Source organism: Pseudophryne corroboree, chromosome 6, assembly GCF_028390025.1.
Source record: "Pseudophryne corroboree isolate aPseCor3 chromosome 6, aPseCor3.hap2, whole genome shotgun sequence".
Classification (NCBI taxonomy): domain Eukaryota; kingdom Metazoa; phylum Chordata; class Amphibia; order Anura; family Myobatrachidae; genus Pseudophryne; species Pseudophryne corroboree.
The window spans coordinates 374,385,502-374,406,670 of record NC_086449.1 but is presented as its reverse complement, the minus strand read 5'-3'; the positions used below and the strand labels follow the sequence as shown (position 1 = coordinate 374,406,670).

The window sequence follows — 21,169 nt, the reverse complement described above, 5'->3', positions numbered from 1 at the left end:
CTAATAGCAATATACACAATTTATTGGAGAGGAGAACTGGTGAGAGATACAGGAGGGCTATGGTCTGGCAAATACATGGCTGAGGCTGCCTTTAGTGCTGCAAGTAGTGCTATCTGCACAACTGATTTAGCCAGAAGTACTGTGCAATCCAGGTCTTCCCCTAAGACCTGGATTGCATGCGTCCTCCAGGTTTTCCCCTAAGGAGGACGCAGAGTTGCAATTCTCACGATAAGCATGTCACTTATTGTAGAATAACCGCCAAGCCACTTACTAATGTTTGCCCTACTAAACAATGCGAACCCTGTGTGTGAGGGAGTAGACGAGATGGAAACGACATCAAGGTCCCTACATACCAGCTGAGTACCTTTCAAAGCGCCTACATCTTCTGTCACCTCTACATTTCTTACCAGGCTTTCAGCTGTCAGTTCAGGCAACTCGTGGACAACACAGGACGGAAAGTCCAGAATAGAAATACTAGGGAATCAAGACAATGATAATAAGACTGTGCAGAGACCAGTCATATTCATATTAATAAACATAACACTGTAGATGTCAACATACATAAAACATTGAGGGTCAGTTAGCTCTGCAGCACAACACAGCAAATATCAGCAATTTAATTGTGGCTCTAGAGCAGGCATGTCAAACTCAAAATCCCAACTGGGCCAAATAATCAAGGTCTAAGCCTTGTGTGGGCCGTAAGAAAAAGAAAAAAGTCTTGTATGCAATTTTGAAAGGTTTAACAACAATAAAGTATAATCAAAGAGATGTCAAGTATCAGGAAGAATACAACTTTAATAGTGGGAGCTGGGAGTTGTGTTAATCCCCATCTGATCACTGTGCGGTCCCCTCTCCTGTATAATACATACGAGTGTAAAATGTGTCACTTCCAGCCCCCCTCTGTCTCTCCAGTCCAGCCACATGCCCCCTGGTATCCACTCTTGCTCCTTGTGTCCTTTCCAGCCACAAGCCCTCTGTGCCTCCTGTGTCTATTCAACCTCCCACCCCTGTGCCAGCCCCCTCCAGTTTATCTTCTTTGTTGAGAGACATTTTTCTATCCAGATTCCAGAAGAATCCTCCTGCAAGTAGGGCAGCTGGGTACACAGGGCCGTCGGGCACACACACCTACAGGACATGATAGCGTCATGGCTGCAGCGGGGGGCAGAGCCTGGCAAAGTCAGCTGGGCATGTGTAGCAGCTCCCCCCGTGGACATTTCCCCCTCTCTATCACTATCACCTTGCGCATGCGTAGAAAGGTAAATGCTGCCTCATTGGAGCTGACAGGCCAACAGTGACTCATCCGGCAGAGGCGGGCCGCATTCCATCGTTTAAAAAAAAAGTAAACTTGGGCTGCAAAATCTGCACTGTGGGCAGCATGCGGCCCACGTGCTGCGAGATTGACATGTCCTGCTCTAGCGCATGGCTCTTCAATCTGCGGCCCTCCCGCTGCTGCGGAACTACACATTGCAGCATGCCTTGCCACAGTTTTGCTATTAAGGTATGCTAAAACTGAGGCAGGGCATACAAGGATGTGTAGTTCTGCAGCAGCTGGGGGGCCGCAGGTTGAAGACCCATGTGCTAGAGAATAATGCTATAGGAGATGGCTAGAAAGCAAATGATTACACATGATCTGTTTTGCAGAGTTCGGCAAATAGGGGTAATTTGTAAAACTTGTAAAAGCTACATCCCTGCAGTGTAATTGGACTTTTGTGATTTCATACAATATAGGGGTCTAAATGCCCTACTTTGGGCGTCCAAACTCTGGCTTGGACGTGACAAATGCAGAGTTTTCTCTAATTTTTTCTTGCACATCGGGAGGCTGCCAGAAAAAATGTCAGCCCAGCAGCTATTGGGCTTCTAAATGGAGTAACAATTGAATTGCTCTGGGGGGCGTGGTCTGGAGTAGCTAGGTGAAGGGAGCTTTTGCCGGCTCTCCCGCTCATATCCTTGAATATATCCTGTTTTTGTAGCGGTTTTCTCCCCTGGATTTGGTTCTGCAGTGGTGTATTGTCTGCTGATCACCAGGAGCTCCAGGGAGGGATCCGGTGTGGTGCCTTTTGTCAGTTTTACAGAGATCTCTGCAGCCGGGCCTTCTCACACTGCGGCTTGGTGTCTCGTCTCCAGCTCCTGCGGCTGTTCGGGGACATTATACATACCTGAGTGCTGCCTCTTGGTTGTCTCCCGGCTGTGTTCTCAAGGATCGTGTGTAACCCCTGCAAGTGGCTTCTCCTCGACATACGCCTGTCTGCTGCTGTGTCTGGGGCGTGCTGGGCGTGGGCTGCCGCCATATTGTTGCTGCGACGCCTTTTGGGTGATGGATGCGGTCTTTCCAGCGTGACAATATTACTGCTGCGGCTGTGTCTCCTTGTTCCCTGCTGCTGTGGTCATCTGGCTGGTGGCTCCCGCTCTAGGTCTATTGGTAGGCTCTGGTGGTGTTCTAGCCGCCGCCATCTTGCCACGGGCCTCCTGTTTGGCTTGAATTCACAACTTACCGATGGCTAATTCTGTGCAGCAAATCCTTCAAGCAATCCTTGCCTCTACGCAAAGGCTCCTTACAAAGCTCGGAGATGTGGTAGCTGTACCTTTGCATGCTGTCACTGCGGTCTGCGCTCATGGTGTCCCGTCGCAGCTTCTGGATTTCTCCTGAGGGATGTGATTCCAACTGTTATGGATATTGCCTTAGTCCGTGGGTGTCAAGACTCCATTATGGGCTTTTTGAAGATCCGTTCTACACCTTCGCTGCCGGTGGTGATATTTCCAGATCCGTTACTCCCATGCCTCAAATACCTTTCGGGACATCTCCGCGCTGGCGGGAGGTTATCCTTTAAGTACTTTGTGCCCCGATGTGTCTATCCTTGGATATCCAGAGACAAGACTGATACTGTGATATTGCACGCGATGGAGGCCTGGCCGGATTGATTCTCATCTTTGTTACCAGTATTTTTGTTTTATTATTTGTATATCTTTATTACCTGTATTTTTTTTTATATGGTTGAATCTTCTCCTATCTATGCTATACGTTTATATACTGCTTAGTATGCTATATGGGAGGAACGCTGTATCCTTCTGTGGGAGAGCCGGACTTAGCCTAGCTTAAGGTCATTAGTTTATTGCTCCTATTAGTTTTGAGTCCTATTATCCTTTTGGAATAAAGTGTGTGTGTGTGTGTGTGTGTGTGTGTGTGTGTGTGTGTGTGTGTGTGTGTGTGTGGGTGTGGGCATTTGCTAGTTAGGGTAGTTAGAGCAGGGGATGGGGTTTTAGGGATCCAAGATACCTGAGTTGGGGTAGGCTATACAGGGTCGGGGGTTACAGGGGTGGTTTGTTTTTGTGGGTTTTGTTTTATTTTTTGTGGCTGTTTGGCAGACGTTTTATATCCTATTGGATTATACTTAACAATGATGTGTCTTTATGGTGACGTGTTTGGGACTAGGTACTCCCCATTTTATTCTGTGGATAGTATGTATGGGCTCACATGGCGCCTGTGGGCCTCTGCGTACTTTGGTATGGGGAGACAATCTACTTATACTGAATCGTTTGTCATGTGTCCTCTTGATTTGCAATTTTTGTTGTATATTCTGTATTCTGCCACGTATACCTGCACTTGCTACAGCATTTTCAATTTGTTTTGTATTTGTATTTATACAAACCTTAAAATCTCAATAAAAAGTTATTGAATTAAAAAAACAATTGAATTGCTGTTTTGTACCCCCTGGTGGTAGCGGCGGGGTAAAACAATTGAATCGGCCCCATAGTGTTCATTGTAGCACCCTGCACTTGTCACAACGTGTGCAGTTCCTCTTTTCTGCCTGGGGTGTCGCTTTTCTCAGATGCTTCTATCGCACTCCGGTCTGTACTCGGCACTGAGATACAGACCAGAAAGTGATAGAAGCACCAGGACAGAGAGTGACACCCCAGGCAGGAAAGAGAAACTGCATGCGTCGTGACAGGTGCAGGGTGCTAGAACCATCACCTGCTGCACAGTGCTTTACCTGTACCCTAGCAATCTGTCACAAACACTATAAATGCCAAAGCTCGCATATTTGATCCTGACACAGAAATTTACTGCAATAAATACCTGCATGTCTGTAATCTATGAAACAAATAATAAGAATTTACTTACCGATAATTCTATTTCTCGGAGTCCGTAGTGGATGCTGGGGTTCCTAAAAGGACCATGGGGAATAAGCGGCTCCGCAGGAGACAGGGCACAAAAGTAAAGCTTTCCGATCAGGTGGTGTGCACTGGCTCCTCCCCCTATGACCCTCCTCCAAGCCAGTTAGGTACTGTGCCCGGACGAGCGTACACAATAAGGGAGGAATTTTGAATCCCGGGTAAGACTCATACCAGCCACACCAATCACACCGTACAACTTGTGATCTAAACCCAGTTAACAGTATGATAACAGCGGAGCCTCTGAAAAGATGGCTCACAACAATAATAACCCGATTTTTGTAACTATGTACAAGTATTGCAGATAATCCGCACTTGGGATGGGCGCCCAGCATCCACTACGGACTCCGAGAAATAGAATTATCGGTAAGTAAATTCTTATTTTCTCTATCGTCCTAGTGGATGCTGGGGTTCCTGAAAGGACCATGGGGATTATACCAAAGCTCCCAAACGGGCGGGAGAGTGCGGATGACTCTGCAGCACCGAATGAGAGAACTCCAGGTCCTCCTTAGCCAGGGTATCAAATTTGTAGGATTTTACAAACGTGTTTGCCCCTGACTAAATAACCGCTCGGCAAAGTTGTAAAGCCGAGACCCCTCGGGCAGCCGCCCAAGATGAGCCCCCCTTCCTTGTGGAATGGGCATTTACATATTTTGGCTGTGGCAGGCCTGCCACAGAATGTGCAAGCTGAATTGTATTACACATCCAACTAGCAATAGTCTGCTTAAAAGCAAGAGCACCCAGTTTGTTGGGTGCATACAGGATAACAGCAAGTCAGTTTTCCTGACTCCAGCCGTCCTGGAACCTATATTTTCAGGGCCCTGACAACATCTAGCAACTTGGAGTCCTCCAAGTCCCTAGTAGGTGCAAGGCACCACAATAAGCTGGTTCAGGTGAAACACTGACACCACCTTAGGGAGAGAACTGGGGACGAGTCCGCAGCTCTGCCCTGTCCGAATGGACAAACAAATATGGGCTTTTTTGAGAAAAAAACCACCAATTTGACACTCGCCTGGTCCAGGCCAGGGCCAAGAACATGGTCACTTTTCATGTGAGATGCTTCAAATCCACAGATTTGACTGGTTTTAAACCAATGTGATTTGAAGAATCCCAGAACTACGTTGAGATCCCACAGTGCCACTGGAGGCACAAAAGAGGGTTGTATATGCAATACTCCCTTGACAAAGTTCTGGACTTCAGGAACTGAAGCCAATTCTTTCTGGAAGAAAATTGACAGGGCCGAAATTTGAACCTTAATGGACCCCAATTTGAGGCCCATAGACACTCCTGTTTGCAGGAAATGCAGGAATCGACCTAGTTGAAATTTCTTTGTGGGGCCTTCCTGGCCTCACACCACGCCATATTTTCGCCACATGTGGTGATAATGTTGTGCGGTCACCTCCTTTCTGGCTTTGACCAGGGTAGGAATGACCTCTTCCGGAATGCCTTTGTCCCTTAGGATCCGGCGTTCCACCACCATGCCAACAAACGCAGCTGCGGTAAGTCTTGGAACAGACATGGTACTTGCTGAAGCAAGTCCCTTCTTAGCGGCAGAGGCCATAAGACCTCTGTAAACATCTCTTGAAGTTCCGGGTACCAAGTCCTTCTTGGCCAATCCGGAGCCATGAGTATAGTTCTTACTCCTCTACGTCTTATAATTCTCAGCACCTTAGGTATGAGAAGCAGAGGAGGGAACACATACACCGACTGGTACACCCACGGTGTTACCAGAACGTCCACAGCTATTGCCTGAGAGTCTCTTGACCTGGCGCAATACCTGTCCCGTTTTTTGTTCAGACGGGACGCCATCATGTCCACCTTTGGTATTTCCCAACGGTTTACAATCATGTGGAAAAAACTTCTCGATGAAGTTTCCACTCTCCCGGGTGGAGGTCGTGCCTGCTGAGGAAGTCTGCTTCCCAGTTTCCATTCCCGGGATGAAACACTGCTGACAGTGCTATCACATGATTTTCCGCCCAGCGAAAAGTCCTTGCAGTTTTTGCCATTGCCCTCCTGCTTCTTGTGTCGCCCTGTCTGTTTACGTGGGCGACTGCCGTGATGTTTTTCCCACTGGATCAATACCGGCTGACCTTGAAGCAGAGGTCTTGCTAAGCTTAGAGCATTATAAATTTACCCTTAGCTCCAGTATATTTATGTGGAGAAAAGTCTCCAGACTTGATCACACTCCCTGGAAATTTTTTCCTTGTGTGACTGCTCCCCAGCCTCTCGGGCTGGGCTCCGTGGTCACCAGCATCCAATCCTGAATGCCGAATCTGCGGCCCTCTAGAAGATGAGCACTCTATAACCACCACAGGAGAGACACCCTTGTCCTTGGATATAGGGTTATCCGCTGATGCATCTGAAGATGCGATCCGGACCATTTGTCCAGCAGATCCCACTGAAAAGTTCTTGCGTGAAATCTGCCGAATGGAATTGCTTCGTAGGAAGCCACCATTTTCTACCAGGACCCTTGTGCAATGATGCACTGTTTTTAGGAGGTTCCTGACTAGCTCGGATAACTCCCTGGCTTTCTCTTTCGGGAGAAACACCTTTTTCTGGACTGTGTCCAGAATCATCCCTAGGCACAGCAGACGTGTCGTCGGGATCAGCTGCGATTTTGGAATATTTAGAATCCACCCGTGCTGTTGTAGCAGTATCCGAGATAGTGCTACTCCTACCTCCAACTGTTCCCTGGACTATGCCCTTATCAGGAGATCGTCCAAGTAAGGGATAATTAAGACGCCTTTTCTTCGAAGAAGAATCATCATTTCGGCCATTACCTTAGTAAAGACCCGGGGTGCCGTGGACAATCCAAACGGCAGCGTCTGAAACTGATAGTGACAGTTCTGCACCACGAACCTGAGGTACCCTTAGTGAGAAGGGCAAATTTGGGACATAGAGGTAAGCATCCCTGATGTCCCGGGACACTATATAGTCCCCTTCTTCCTGTTCGTTATCACTGCTCTGAGTGACTCCATCTTGATTTGAACCTTTGTAAGTGTTCAAAATTTTTTTAGATTTAGAATAAGTCCCACCTAGCCTTCTGGCTTCAGTACCACAATATAGTGTGGAATAATACCCCTTTTCTTGTAGTAGGAGGGGTAATTTAATTATCACCTGCTGGGAATACAGCTTGTGAATTTTTTCCCATACTGCCTCCTTGTCGGAGGGAGACCTTGGTAAAGCAGACTTCAGGAGCCTGCGAAGGGGAAACGTCTCGACATTCCAATCTGTACCCCTGGGATACTACTTGTAGGATCCAGGGGTCCTGTACGGTCTCAGCGCCATGCTGAGAACTTGTCAGAAGCGGTGGAACGCTTCTGTTCCTGGGAATGGGCTGCCTGCTGCAGTCTTCTTCCCTTTCCTCTATCCCTGGGCAGATATGATCTTATAGGGACGAAAGGACTGAGGCTGAAAAGACGGTGTCTTTTTCTGCAGAGATGTGACTTAGGGTAAAAACGGTGGATTTTCCAGCAGTTGCCGTGGCCACCAGGTCCGATGGACCGACCCCAAATAACTCCTCTTCCTTTATACGGCAATACACCTTTGTGCCGTTTGGAATCTGCATCACCTGACCACTGTCGTGTCCATAACATCTTCTGGCAGTTATGGACATCGCATTTACTCTTGATGCCAGAGTGCAAATATCCCTCTGTGCATCTCGCATATATAGAAATGCATCCTTTAAATGCTCTATAGTCAATAAAATACTGTCCCTGTCAAGGGTATCAATATTTTTAGTCAGGGAATCCGACCAAGCCACCCCAGCTCTGCACATCCAGGCTGAGGCGATCGCTGGTCGCAGTATAACACCAGTATGTGTGTATATACTTTTTATGATATTTTCCAGCCTCCTGTCAGCTGGTCCTTGAGGACGGCCCTATCTATAGACGGTACCGCCACTTGTTTTGATAAGCGTGTGAGCGCCTTATCCACCCTAAGGGGTGTTTCCCAACGCGCCCTAACTTCTGGCGGGAAAGGGTATACCGCCCATAATTTTCTATCGGGGGGAACCCACGCATCATCACACACTTTATTTAATTTATCTGATTCAGGAAAAACTATGGTAGTTTTTTCACATCCCACATAATACCCTCTTTTGTGGTACTTGTAGTATCAGAAATATGTAACACCTCCTTCATTGCCTTTAACGTGTGGCCCTAATAAGGAATACGTTTGTTTATTCACCGTCGACACTGGATTCAGTGTCCCTGTCTGTGTCTGTGTCGACCGACTAAAGTAAACGGGCGTTTTAAAACCCCCGACGGTGTTTTTGAGACGTCTGGACCGGTACTAATTGTTTGTCGGCCGTCTCATGTCGTCAACCGACCTTGCAGCGTGTTGACATTATCACGTAATTCCCTAAATAAGCCATCCATTCCGGTGTCGACTCCCTAGAGAGTGACATCACCATTACAGGCAATTGCTCCGCCTCCTCACCAACATCGTCCTCCTACATGTCGACACACACGTACCGACACACAGCACACACACAGGGAATGCTCTGATAGAGGACAGGACCCACTAGCCCTTTGGAGAGACAGAGGGAGAGTTTGCCAGCACACACCAAAAATGCTATAATTATATAGGGACAACCTTATATAAGTGTTTACCCTTATAGCATCTTTTTTATATATTTCTAACGCCAAATTAGTGCCCCCCCTCTCTGTTTTAACCCTGTTTCTGTAGTGCAGTGCAGGGGAGAGCCTGGGAGCCTTCCCTCCAGCCTTTCTGTGAGGGAAAATGGCGCTGTGTGCTGAGGAGATAGGCCCCGCCCCTTTTTCGGCGACCTCGTCTCCCGCTCTTAACGGAGTCTGGCAGGGGTTAAATATCTCCATATAGCCTCCGGAGGCTATATGTGAGGTATTTTTAGCCAAAATAGGTTTTCATTTGCCTCCCAGGGCGCCCCCCTCCCAGCGCCCTGCACCCTCAGTGACTGCCGTGTGAAGTGTGCTGAGAGGAAAATGGCGCACAGCTGCAGTGCTGTGCGCTACCTTTAGAAGACTGAGGAGTCTTCTGCCGCCGATTCTGGACCTCTTCTTATTTCAGCATCTGCAAGGGGGCCGGCGGCAAGGCTCCGGTGACCATCCAGGCTGTACCTGTGATCGTCCCTCTGGAGCTGATGTCCAGTAGCCAAGAAGCCAATCCATCCTGCACGCAGGTGAGTTCACTTCTTCTCCCCTAAGTCCCTCGTTGCAGTGATCCTGTTGCCAGCAGGACTCACTGTAAAATAAAAAACCTAAGCTAAACTTTTCTAAGCAGCTCTTTAGGAGAGCCACCTAGATTGCACCCTTCTCGGCCGGGCACAAAAATCTAACTGGCTTGGAGGAGGGTCATAGGGGGAGGAGCCAGTGCACACCACCTGATCGGAAAGCTTTACTTTTGTGCCCTGTCTCCTGCGGAGCCGCTTATTCCCCATGGTCCTTTCAGGAACCCCAGCATCCACTAGGACGATAGAGAAAGCAAATTACTGCGTGTGACATGCTGTGGGACCAAGGTCTATTTCACATTGATATTATCGAACAGAAGATCACATCAGTTTTTACTGCATATGTACTGTACAAAGAAACAAAGAGCAGATGAGGACAACCTGCCAGAGCATCAATGCACTATGGGGGTAATTCCAAGTTGATCGCAGCAGGACATTTTTTAGCAGTTGGGCAAAACCATGTGCACTGCAGGGGAGGCAGATATAACATGTGCAGAGAGAGTTAGATTTGGGTGTGGTGTGTTCAATCTGCAATCTAATTTGCAGTGTAAAAATAAAGCAGCCAGTATTTACCCTGCACAGAAATAAAATAACCCACCCAAATCTAACTCTTTCTGCACGTTATATCTGCCCCCCCCGCAGTGCACATGGTTTTGCCCAACTGCTAACAAAATTCCTGCTGCGATCAACTTGGAATTACCCCCTATGAGAGCACAGAAACTCAGCTCGCAGCATACAGCAATCAGTACATAGAAATAAGCACTAGCACACAAACACAATAAAACAAACAATATCAGAATAGCTGGTAACGGGATTCTCATTAAATGACTTGTATACTAGTGCAAAATAAAACTATTTTTATATTTTTTCTGCTTTAGCAAATATGTTATATTGCAGTATTCATTTAATTTGGAACAATGCCACGGATAGCAATCTCATTGGTTATCTCCTAGTACTTGGAAAACTATTAAAAGTTAGGCAATTAGCCGTTCATGTCAGCAAACCAAGCTTGGTGAAACATGCAGCCACTGCTCCCACCTGTTCTTGGCACAGATGTAGGACATAATGTTCTGATTGAAGAATTTCAGGATCAGAGGAATGCAGTTTGCAAACACCAGGTGCTGGGAGACATATTCAAACTGCAGAACAGAGAGAAGCACCAAGTAGCCACAATTCACAACACATCATAAAAACAGGAGTAAACAGAGCATCACTTTGGATAAAAATAAAAAAAGTTCAGTTTGTGGACATATAGCATACTTGTTATTTCTGTGGTTTTCCCTTCTAGATATATCATTAGAGGTTTCTTTCATACAGTTTTTTTTTTTTTCAATTAAGTGCTTAAATTATTATATTGGCAGACTCTGTGGGTATACTGTAGCACAGGGTTTCCTTATTGCAGTGGTTCTCAAATTGTGTGCCTCAGGACACTTGCAGGGGAGCCTTGTTTTGGTGGTCCAGGACCAATTCAAATTATTTCTAATAATGCTATAGGCAAAACTAGTGCTGGTGGCTGCCAGTCATAAAATATATGAACAGACAAAGGCAAATCTTGTCCCTCATCACACAATTGAACCTAAGGACAACATATAATCACAATTTACTTAATTTAATATCTCTTTATAAATTTCTCAATAAGAAACTTTTGGCCTAGGGGTGCAGTGAAAAATATTTTGATACTCTAGGGCACCATGATTCAAATAAGTTTGGGAACCAGTGCCTTATTTTATTAGATTCTTTAAGGTCAGTTATGCCGGCAACCAATATTTACCCTGCATGCAAAAACCTAAAATGTATTTGCAACATGGTTTGTCCTAGTGCAAAGTCAGGGCAGTAGAGAGCCTGGCTGGGCCCAGGTACTTGCCAGGGGGCGTGTCCTAATCACAGGAGGCGTGGCCATGCACCCTTAGAAAAAACACTGAAAAAATAGTATTTTAAGCTACTTCCTAGTAGAGATGTGCGGGTTTGGATTTACCCGCATTTACCTAGATCTCAAAATGACATTTTATTGGCTCTTGGATGTCACGTGTTTTGGTTAGCCAATAAGAAAAATCTGGATAAATCCAAACTTGCGTTAATTCTGGCATTAAGAACCGAGTAAATCCGAACCCGCACATCTCTACTTCCTAGCCACACTGCAGCCCAGCACGCTGAGGAGAAGAGCTGCAGCTGCCAGGTAAGAGATAGGGGGCCCGTGGCCCTCACTGGGCCCCTCCATCACACCTGGGCCCAGGTAATTAGTACCCCCCCTTGGCACCACCGTGCAAAGTTACTTGCTGTTTTGTTTTACTCAAAATCAGAATCAGCCCCTATATTTTTCAGTGAGGAAACATGCAAAGTTACACAGTTCACCTGGTAGATATGGTTGAGCTTTAAGTGTTTCAGCAGCAGCAACAGGAGAGCAGATACACTCTTCACAATGATCTCTTTGTGCCGATTCACATCAATTCCCAGCTTCATGCTTTGCAGAACCGTGATTCTGAGAACGTGAAAAAGTAGACAGAGTGAAGTCCAACATTGTCCATCCTCTATATCATGGATCGTCATGTGGAATGTAAATACAATGCTTATGTTTACAAATACAGACATGTCCCATCCAATTAAATTTGCATAAGTATGTGTGTATTACATTTCTGCTGCAACACTTCAATGTCTACAAAATATGGATTTATAGGTCTACAAACAAATAACTGCTATTTTCAATACTTAGCTACTGTATACACTCAATATGGAGAAGGCATCATAATGGGACAGACTGGTGTACCACTATCTGCTGCTTTATTAATATATTAAAGAGCTGTACAATGCCATTTCATAGACATTGATGCCAGCAGCCTCCTCTCCAATGGTACTCACGGCATTTCCTCAGGTAGCACATCCGCCAAAATATTAATGGAGTCTGTCTTGGTCTTAGAAGTTGGGGCAGCTGCTAGTAGTATCTTCAGCAAAGCAATCTGCCAAAGGATAGACATGCTTAGTTACAGACAGCACATAAGGTGGCAAAATCAGAATTCCTGTCCATTCATGAGAACTGTACATCTGCTCTTTTATGGGCTTCCCTAATTGCCAGGTGAGATGTTTTCTCTTTGTGTAAAGGTGGGTACACACTAATAGATATATCTGCAGATCAATTGATCTGCAGATATATCTATGGACGGATCGGGCAGTGTGCTGTACATACACACTGCCCGATACGTCGGGGACTGACGTCATGAACTGGGTGGGCGTGTACACACTCCCACCCAGTTCAGCTGTCAATCACCGCCGGCCGCCGCAGCATGTGTACGGGCGGTCGGCCACACACAGCGACGCGCCAATATATCGGTAGATATATTGGCAGTCAGCTGTGCTGCGCAACCGACGCGATACGTCTGTGAACTCCGTCGTTCACAGACGTATCGGCCGTACACACTGGCCGACGGTCCCGCGATATATCGGCCGTTCAAGAGAACGGCTGATATATCGACCAGTGTGTACGGGCCTTTAGGTACTGCACATCAGCTATTGCAATTATAATTACCTGTAACTTTCACACAGAGAAGAAACTCTTAAGGGGGGCACACACGGAGCGATGTTCAGCTTAGAACATCGCTCCGCGTGTAGGGGTGCCGGCGACAGCGATGCGCGGTCCTGCGCGTCGCTATCGCTGGTGCTAGATTGGCCTGCATGTAGGCCAATCTAGCAGGTCGCTCATTTCACCACTGGGTGAAATGAGCGGCCCCCCGTGTCCCCCCCCCTCGCTCAGCACATCGCTGTGCTGAGCGGGTTGAGAGATGTGTGCTGAGCGGTCTGTGCTAGACCGCTCAGCACACATCCCTGGGGAAGTCTTCCCATCAGTACGGCTCTTTACAACAAAGCATGATACTATATAGGAGCTGTTGTTGGTGTTCCAGTATAATCTTATTCTAAAGTGGCCATGATGAAACTGGAAGGTTTTTTGTTAACACAGGTGCAAAGCATGCAATTGCATATAAATATAAAGTCCATTGTATTTCTCCACGGTGGCATGCATTCATACTTTGTGCGGATTGTTTTAAGTTGCTTTTTGCAATTCAGAACACAAAAATAAATAAATCAGAAAGTATTGTATACAAATTCACTTGCAGCTAACCGGAGAGCTTAAAGCAGTTTTGTGGAATGTTTTGACCATTCATTTATAGATGTGCACAACATGTAGAAACAGCTATTTTTTTGTTTTTTTTAAAAGGAACTCCACTGTTTCAGAATAATTTTATATATTAGCATCACTTCATTTATTCAAAAGCAGGTAAAAACTAGAATTTTCACCTACTATTGTATAAATTAAGGTACATAACCATTCATCATTCCTGTATCGCAGGAGATATCCCTGGTCACAATTATCCCCCAATGATTTCCACAGTCACTATACTTTAGTATTGGAAAGTGGAAATTATGCCATTCATCCGGTACTGAAAAAGCATTTTGTTTCAGAACTTGTGTGTGAAACTCTATGCTAGTCCTGGATGGCATACAGCCTCCACACGGCAGCTTGTACAAGAGTGATGTCTTCAGATTCCCCCTACAACCACCACCGTGTACTCACTAGCCTCCAACTCCGGACCTCAAAGCCTCTGTGCCGCACCCCGTGCAGCCTCCTCTTGGACCCGGCAGCCCCCAACACCAGGCTCCCCATTATCCAGATAGATTTTTTCGAATTACCGCAGGATCTGAGGGCAGGTCCCATGGTGGACGGAAAGCTGACCACCTCCGTCCATATAGAGGACTACGCATTATGATGATGGCCCTTGCTCGGCAGCAAATTTTTTCGAAAGGCCAGCGCTGAGGTTAAGAAGTCCCAAACTTCCTAAAATCTGACTTTGCTGAAAGTGCAGTTTTTCATAACTGATACTTTAGGTTAGGAGGCATGAGGAATGCCTCTAAAATAATTTTTGAACTCGCAGCGAGTTCAAAAACAGGATTTATGGTCTTCACTGTTAATTCCCTTTCTTTGAGTTCATAGGGGGCACAGGGACAATGGGTAATGCCTAGCACGGTTGGAGTCTGGGTACCAAATAGTTACTAATTTTTCCCAGCGTACTCAGGCTCCCTCTCCTGCATACCCTGCCCCCAGCCTCCAGCAAGTCAGTTCAGCAAGCCCATGGCAGGATCGAGGAAAAGTAGAAACAGATGGAAGACCGGCAAACACACAATCACAGAAAGTGTACAGAAAACTAGAACAGAGGGACAAAACCCCATAAGCCAGGTGTATCAGAGTGGGCGCCCTGTGCCCCCTAGGGACTTGGAGAAAGATTTAACAGGTAAGAACATAAAATAGGATTTTGGTTACCTACCGGTAAATCCTTTTCTCGTAGTTCGTAGAGGATGCTGGGGTCCACAGTAGTACCATGGGGGGTATAGACGGGTCCACCAGGAGCCATTGGCACTTTAAGAGTTTGAGAGCGAGGGCTGGCTCCTCCCACTATGCCCCTCCTACCAGACTAAGTCTAGAAACTGTGCCCGAGGAGACGGACATTTTCGGGAGTAGGATTTAACACAGATAGTTGCGAGATTCATACCAGCTCACACATACAAGGCACATCAAGCTAACTAGCTTGAAAACCTCAGCAACTGCTGAAACATTACTTTTCAAGTAACAATGCAGTATATAACTAAACAAAGTTGTACTGAACCAGATAATGAGTGCAGGAAAACGAAGCGCTGGGCGGGCGCCCAGCATCCGCTACGGACTATGAGAAAAGGATATACCGGTAGGTAACCAAAATCCAATTTTCTCTTACGTCCTAGAGGATGCTGGGGTCTACATTAGTACCATGGGGATGTACCAAAGCTCCCAGAATGGGAGGGAGAGCACGGAGGCTCCTGCAGAACTGATTGACTGAACTTCAGATCATCAGAGGCCAAAGTATCGAACTTGTAGAACTTAGCAAACATGTTCGACCCAGACCAAGTTGCCGCTCGGCAAAGTTGTAACGCCGAGACACCCCGGGCAGCCACCCAGGAAGACCCCACCTTACGAGTAGACTGGGCCTTAACAGATTTAGGACACGGCAGTCCTGCCGTAGAATAAGCATGCTGGATAGTGAATCTAATTCAGCGAGATATAGTCTGCTTTGAAGCAGGACACCCAATTTTCTTGGGATCATACAGGACAAACAAAGAGACCGATTTCCTGTGACAAGCAGTCCTCTGCACATAGATTCTCAAAGCCCTCACAACATCCAAGGACTTTGACAAAATTGAGGAGTCAGTAGCCACTGGCAGCACAATAGGTTGGTTGAAAGGAAATGACGACACAACCTTTGGAAGAAACTACCGACGTGTCCGGAGCTCAGCTCTAGGATCAAGTAAGGGCTTTTACAAGACAAAGCCCCCAATTCTGACAAACGTCTAGCAGAAGCTAAGGCCAACAACACGGCAGCCTTCCATGTAAGAAATTTGACCTCAACCTCCTGTAGAGGCTCAAACCAGTCTGACTGGAGGAACTGCAACTCCACGTTAAGGTCCCAAGGCGCCGTAGGCGGTACAAAGGGAGGTTGAATGTGCAGAACTCCCTTCAAAAAGGTCTGAACCTCAGGGAGAGTAGCCAATTGTTTCTGGAAGAAAATTGACAGGGCCGAAAAATAGACCTTCACAGATCCCAACCTCAGGCCCAAATCCACACCTGCTTGCAGGAAGAGGAGGAAACGTCCAATGTGAAACTCCACCGTAGGAAACTTCTTGGACTCACACCAAGAGACATATTTCTTCCACATACGATGGTAATGCTTAGACGTTACCCCTTTCCTAGCCTGTATCAGGGTAGGAATGACCTTCTTCGGAATGCCCTTCCGAGCAAGTATCAGGTGCTCAACTTCCAAGCTGTCAAACGAAGCTGCGGTATATCTTGATAGGTGAATGGCCCCTGCTGCAGCAGGTACTCCCGAAGAGGAAGAGGCCTCGGCTCTTCCTGCAAAAGATTCAGAAGGTCCGCGTACCAAGCCCGCTTTGGCAAGTCTGGAGCAATGAAGATCGCTTGAACTCTTGTTCTCCTTACAAGCTTCAGAACTCTTGGAATGAGTGGAAGTGGTGGAAACACGTACGCCGACTGGAACACCCACGGAGACACCAGGGCGTCCACTGCCACTGCTTGTGGGTCCCTCGACCTGGAACAATAGCGTTGAAGCTTCTTGTTGAGACGAGAGGCCATCATATCTATATGGGGTAACCCCAAAGGTCTGTTTTTCCTTGAACACCTCCGGATGGAGACCCCACTCCCCTGGATGGAGATCGTGTCTGCTGAGGAAGTCTGCTTCCCAGCTGTCCACTCCCGGAATGAAGATTGCTGAAAGCGCCAACGCACGTCTTTCTGCCCAGAGGATGATTCTTGTCACCTCTGCTCTTCGTTCCACCCTGTCGGTTTATGTAAGCTACCGTCGTTACATTGTCCGACTGTACTTGAATGGCCCAATCTCTTAGAAGATGGGCTGCCTGAAGAAGACCGTTGTAGACGGTTCTTAGTTCCTGGAGGTTGATCGGCAGGCCGGCTTCCAGACTTGACCACCATCCGTGGAAGGTTTCCCCTTGAGTGAATGCGTCCCAGGCCCGAAGGCTCGCATCCGTGGTTAGAAGGACCCAGTCCTGAATACCGAACCGGCAATTGGAGCCACCAGAGGAGTGAAATCCTGGCCTTTGGTGACAGATGAATTCTCTGGTGCATGTGGAGAGGAGATCCTGACCACTTGTCCAGGAGATCCAGTTGGAAGGCTGGCTTCAGGACATCTGGGACCATTGTTTGTATCACCAACGCCTTTTCCTGCGGAAGAAACACCCTCTGCACTTGTCGAGGATCATCCCCAGAAAAGACAACCTGTGGGTTGGTTCCAAATGTGATTTTGGTAGGATCAGAATTCAACCGTGGAGTCTGAGTAGGTGGGTTGTGAGAACAATGGACTGCAACAGCTTCTCCTTGGACGATGCCTTTATCAGCAGATCGTCCAAATATGGAATGATATTCACCCCTTGTTTGCGGAGGAGAATCATCATCTCTGCCATCACCTTGGTGAACACCCTCAGTGCCATAGAGATGCCGAATGGCAGGGCCTGGAACTGGAAATGACAATCCAGTAATGTGAAACGGAGATAAGCCTGATGCGGCAGCCAAATCGGAATGTGGAGGTACGCATCCTTGATATCCAGGGATACTAGGAATTCCCCCTCTTCCAGACCTGATATCACCGCCCTGAGAGACTCCATTTTGAACTTGAACTCCTTCAGAAAAGGGTTCAGTGATTTTAGGTTCAGAATGGGCCTGACCGAACTATCCGGTTTCGGTACCACAAAAAGGTTCGAATAGTAACCTGTGGTTTGCAAATGAGGAGGAACTGGCACAATGACCTGTGCCTCCACCAACTTCTGGACAGCCTATTGTAGGACAGTTCTGTCTGCCAGTAGAGCTGGTAAGCCTGATTTGAAAAATCGGTGAGGACGGAGATTCTGAAATTCCAGCCTGTATCCCTGGGACACAATATCTATCACCCAGGGATCCAGGCCAGATGATACCCAGACGTGACTGAACTGTCTGGGTCTCGCTCCCACTGGTCCCACCTCCAGGCCGCGAAGTCCACCGTCATGCGGAGGACTTTGGTATATCTGAAACAGGCTTTTGTTCCTGGGAACCTGCAGCAGCAGGTTTCTTGGATTTAACTCGACGTCCCCTAAAGAAGGTATTGGACGGTTTGGCCTTTCTAGGCTTGTTAGGCCGAAAGGACTGTGATGCTGATGGAGAAGGATTTCTTCGGAGCAGGTGCAGCTGAGGGAAAAAACGGAGACTTACCCGCTGTAGCCGTGGATAGCCACGCATCCAAAGCTTCCCCAAAGAGAGCCTGACCTGTGTAGGGTAGGGACTCCACACTTTTCCTGGATTCCGCGTCGGCCGACCACTGGCGCAGCCAGTGTCCCAGACGAGCTGAAACAGACATGGAAGAGATTCCAGCAGCCATGGAACCCAGGTCTTTCATGGATTCTACCACAAAACCTGCTGAATCATGAATGTTAAGCAAAAACAATTCAACATCACCCTTATCCACCGTATCCAAATCCTCAAGTAAGGTGCCTGACCACTTTACTATAGCTTTTGCAATCCATGCACTAGCAATAGTGGGACGTAATATGGCCCTCGAAGCGGTGTACACCGATTTAAGTGTATTATCAATTTTACGATCAGCCAGCTCCTTTAAGGTGGAAGATCCCATAACAGGTAAAACCACCTTTTTTGAGAGTCTGGACACAGATGCGTCAACAATTGGCGGGTTTTCCCATTTTTTTCTATCCTCCTCAAGGAAAGAAAAGGCCCCCTGGACCCTTTTAGAGATCTGGAATTTTTTCTCAGGGTTTTCCCATGCTTTCTCAAATATAGCACTTAATTCCTTTGACGCAGGGAAGGTTAGTGAGGCTCTTATTTTCAGTGAAAAAAAGCCTCCTCAACCTGCTCAGGTGTGGTATCATTAATATTAAACACATCCCTGATAGCCTCTATCATCAATTTCACCCCCTTTGCAAGAGAGGCAGCCCTCCGCAACACATCCCCATTACAGTCTGTGGTGTCAGAATCGGTATCCGTATCATCTTGCATGACATGAACAAGCGCACGTTTGTGAGGGTATATAGCGGAGCATCCTGAGGTACCAGAATCGGGCCATACTGCAATACCTGGGTTGCAGATTCATTACATGCAACCCTGTCTGAAATCTGAGAAATCAAAGATTTGATAGAGGAAAACCACTAAGGTTCCCTTGCTGGAATCTGTGCTAAACCAGTGCTATCCTGATTACATGGAATGGGATCATCCTGGGAGAACATATTTTCCGCAGCATATGACACAGTGTCCCTGGACATAGCTAAAGGAGACCACCAAACACTCCACACACACACACACAGGGGAGGGCAGACAGAGTTTCCCCCCCAAGAATGGCAAGAGAGACACAGATTGGAGCCAGCCCACAAACAGCGCTTCTAACTATAGGGCGACCCCTTGTCAGCGCTGACTGTGCACCTTAATAGGATACACAGTCATATTGCAGCCTCCTCCTACCTTCTACAACCCCCTGGTACTGTTTACAGATAGCTGGAGTTACTGGGGAGGGACCTGTTTGTCCTGATCAGCGCTGTGCAGGCAGGAAAATGGCGCTGAACGCTGCTGGGTCCGCTCTAAGAAGCAGCTCCGCCCCCAAAATGGCGCTGTCTTCCCACTCTTCCACTGATTATACTGGCCTGAGGATTGAGTGCTGGCTGAGATCAGAGGACCCCTACAGGCTTTGGGACCAGTGTAGGGTGTAGCGCTGGCTCAGGGCACCCCTCACAGCGCCGCACAGTGTACCGCTGAGCCTCCCGGAGCGCAGTTAATACTGCGCTCCTACCCTGCTGCCGTGATCTTCACACCGACACCCCCGCTTGCTAGGGGGGTCGGTGTCTCACTCGCCACCAATTCTTCAGTTCTGTAAGGGGGTGGCGGCATGCTGCTGGGGCGAGCGATCCCCTGCGTCAGGGAGCGATCTGACCCCTCAGGAGCTCAGTGTCCTGTCAGCGGAGTAAGTGGCTCAGATCCCACTACTCCCCCCACCCCCTTAATCCCACGAAGCAGGGAGGCTGTTGCCAGCAGCCTCCCTGTAAAATAATAAACTCCAATAAAACTTTTCTAGGGAAACTCTGGAGAGCTCCCCTAGCTGTGACCAGCTCCTCCGGGCACATTTTCTAAACTGAATCTGGTAGGAGGGGCATAGAGGGAGGAGCCAGCCCACACTCTCAAACTCTTAAAGTGCCAATGGTTCCTGGTGGACCCATCTATACCCCCCATGGTACTAATGTGGAACCCAGCATCCTCTAGGACGTAAGAGAAATCCTGTTTTTTTTCTTCCTCCACTAGGTAGCACAGAGACACTGGGACATCCAAAAGCTGTCCCCTTAAGGGCAAGGACGCCACCAGGGTGGGTAGAGAACTGAACACCCAAAGGTAGCATCAGAATATGAAAACTTATCAAAGGCGTAGAAATGAAGAAAATAGGATTTTGGTACTTACCAGGTAAATCCTTTTCTTTGAATCCATAGGGGGCCCTGGAGTACTCTTGGGATATGGACGGCTTTAGCAGGACAAGGCACTGAATATTTAAATTTAGTAACTCTCCTCCCTTCCATACTCCCAGAATACCTCAGTGTTTTTTACTGAGCTGAACAGGAGCGATAGAGAGGATGAACAATGGAGAATTACATATAACATTATAACATAACTGACAACAATAAAGTTGACACATAACGTAACTGACAACTAAACAGTTGACACCATAACCGATAGAACTGGAAAATTTTAACAAATCGGTGAGAATGTGTTACCATAAGATCAACTGTACTTACCACAAACCAGGTAAAACTGCTCTGGGTGGGCGTCCAGTGCCCCCTATGGATTCAAAGAAAAGGATTTACCTGGTAAGTACCAAAATCCTATTTTCTTTTTCATCCACTAGGGGTCACTGGAGTACTCTTGGGACGTACCAAAGCTTCCCCCTTGGGCGGGAGAGCTGTTTGGCACCTGTAACACTAGGCAGCCAAAGCTAGATGCTGATGCCGCAACCGTATCAAACTTGTAAAAGCGCACAAACACGTGCACTGGTGACCATGTAGCCGCACGGCAAAGCTGCGTCGTAGAAGCCCCACAACCAGCTGCCCATGAAGTTCCCACAGAATGTGTGGAATGAGCTGTTACTGATGTAGGCGGCTGTAACCTAGCATGAAGGTAAGCCTGACGTATGGTCAGTTTAATCCATCTGGATAAGGTCT

General features: G+C 47.4%; 1 protein-coding gene across 1 annotated transcript in view; it reads right to left on the bottom strand.

Annotated features, from left to right (window-relative positions):
- The window catches only part of STRIP2 (striatin interacting protein 2), a 246,197-nt gene that overhangs the window by 44,453 nt on the left and 180,575 nt on the right, over positions 1–21,169 (bottom strand). The window contains exons 15-18 of the mRNA XM_063926727.1: positions 12,236–12,333; positions 11,732–11,858; positions 10,418–10,518; positions 408–474 (exon numbers count right to left, since the gene is read on the bottom strand). Of these exons, the coding sequence (XP_063782797.1) occupies positions 408–474; positions 10,418–10,518; positions 11,732–11,858; positions 12,236–12,333 (393 nt within the window). The remainder of the gene's footprint in view (positions 1–407; positions 475–10,417; positions 10,519–11,731; positions 11,859–12,235; positions 12,334–21,169) is intronic.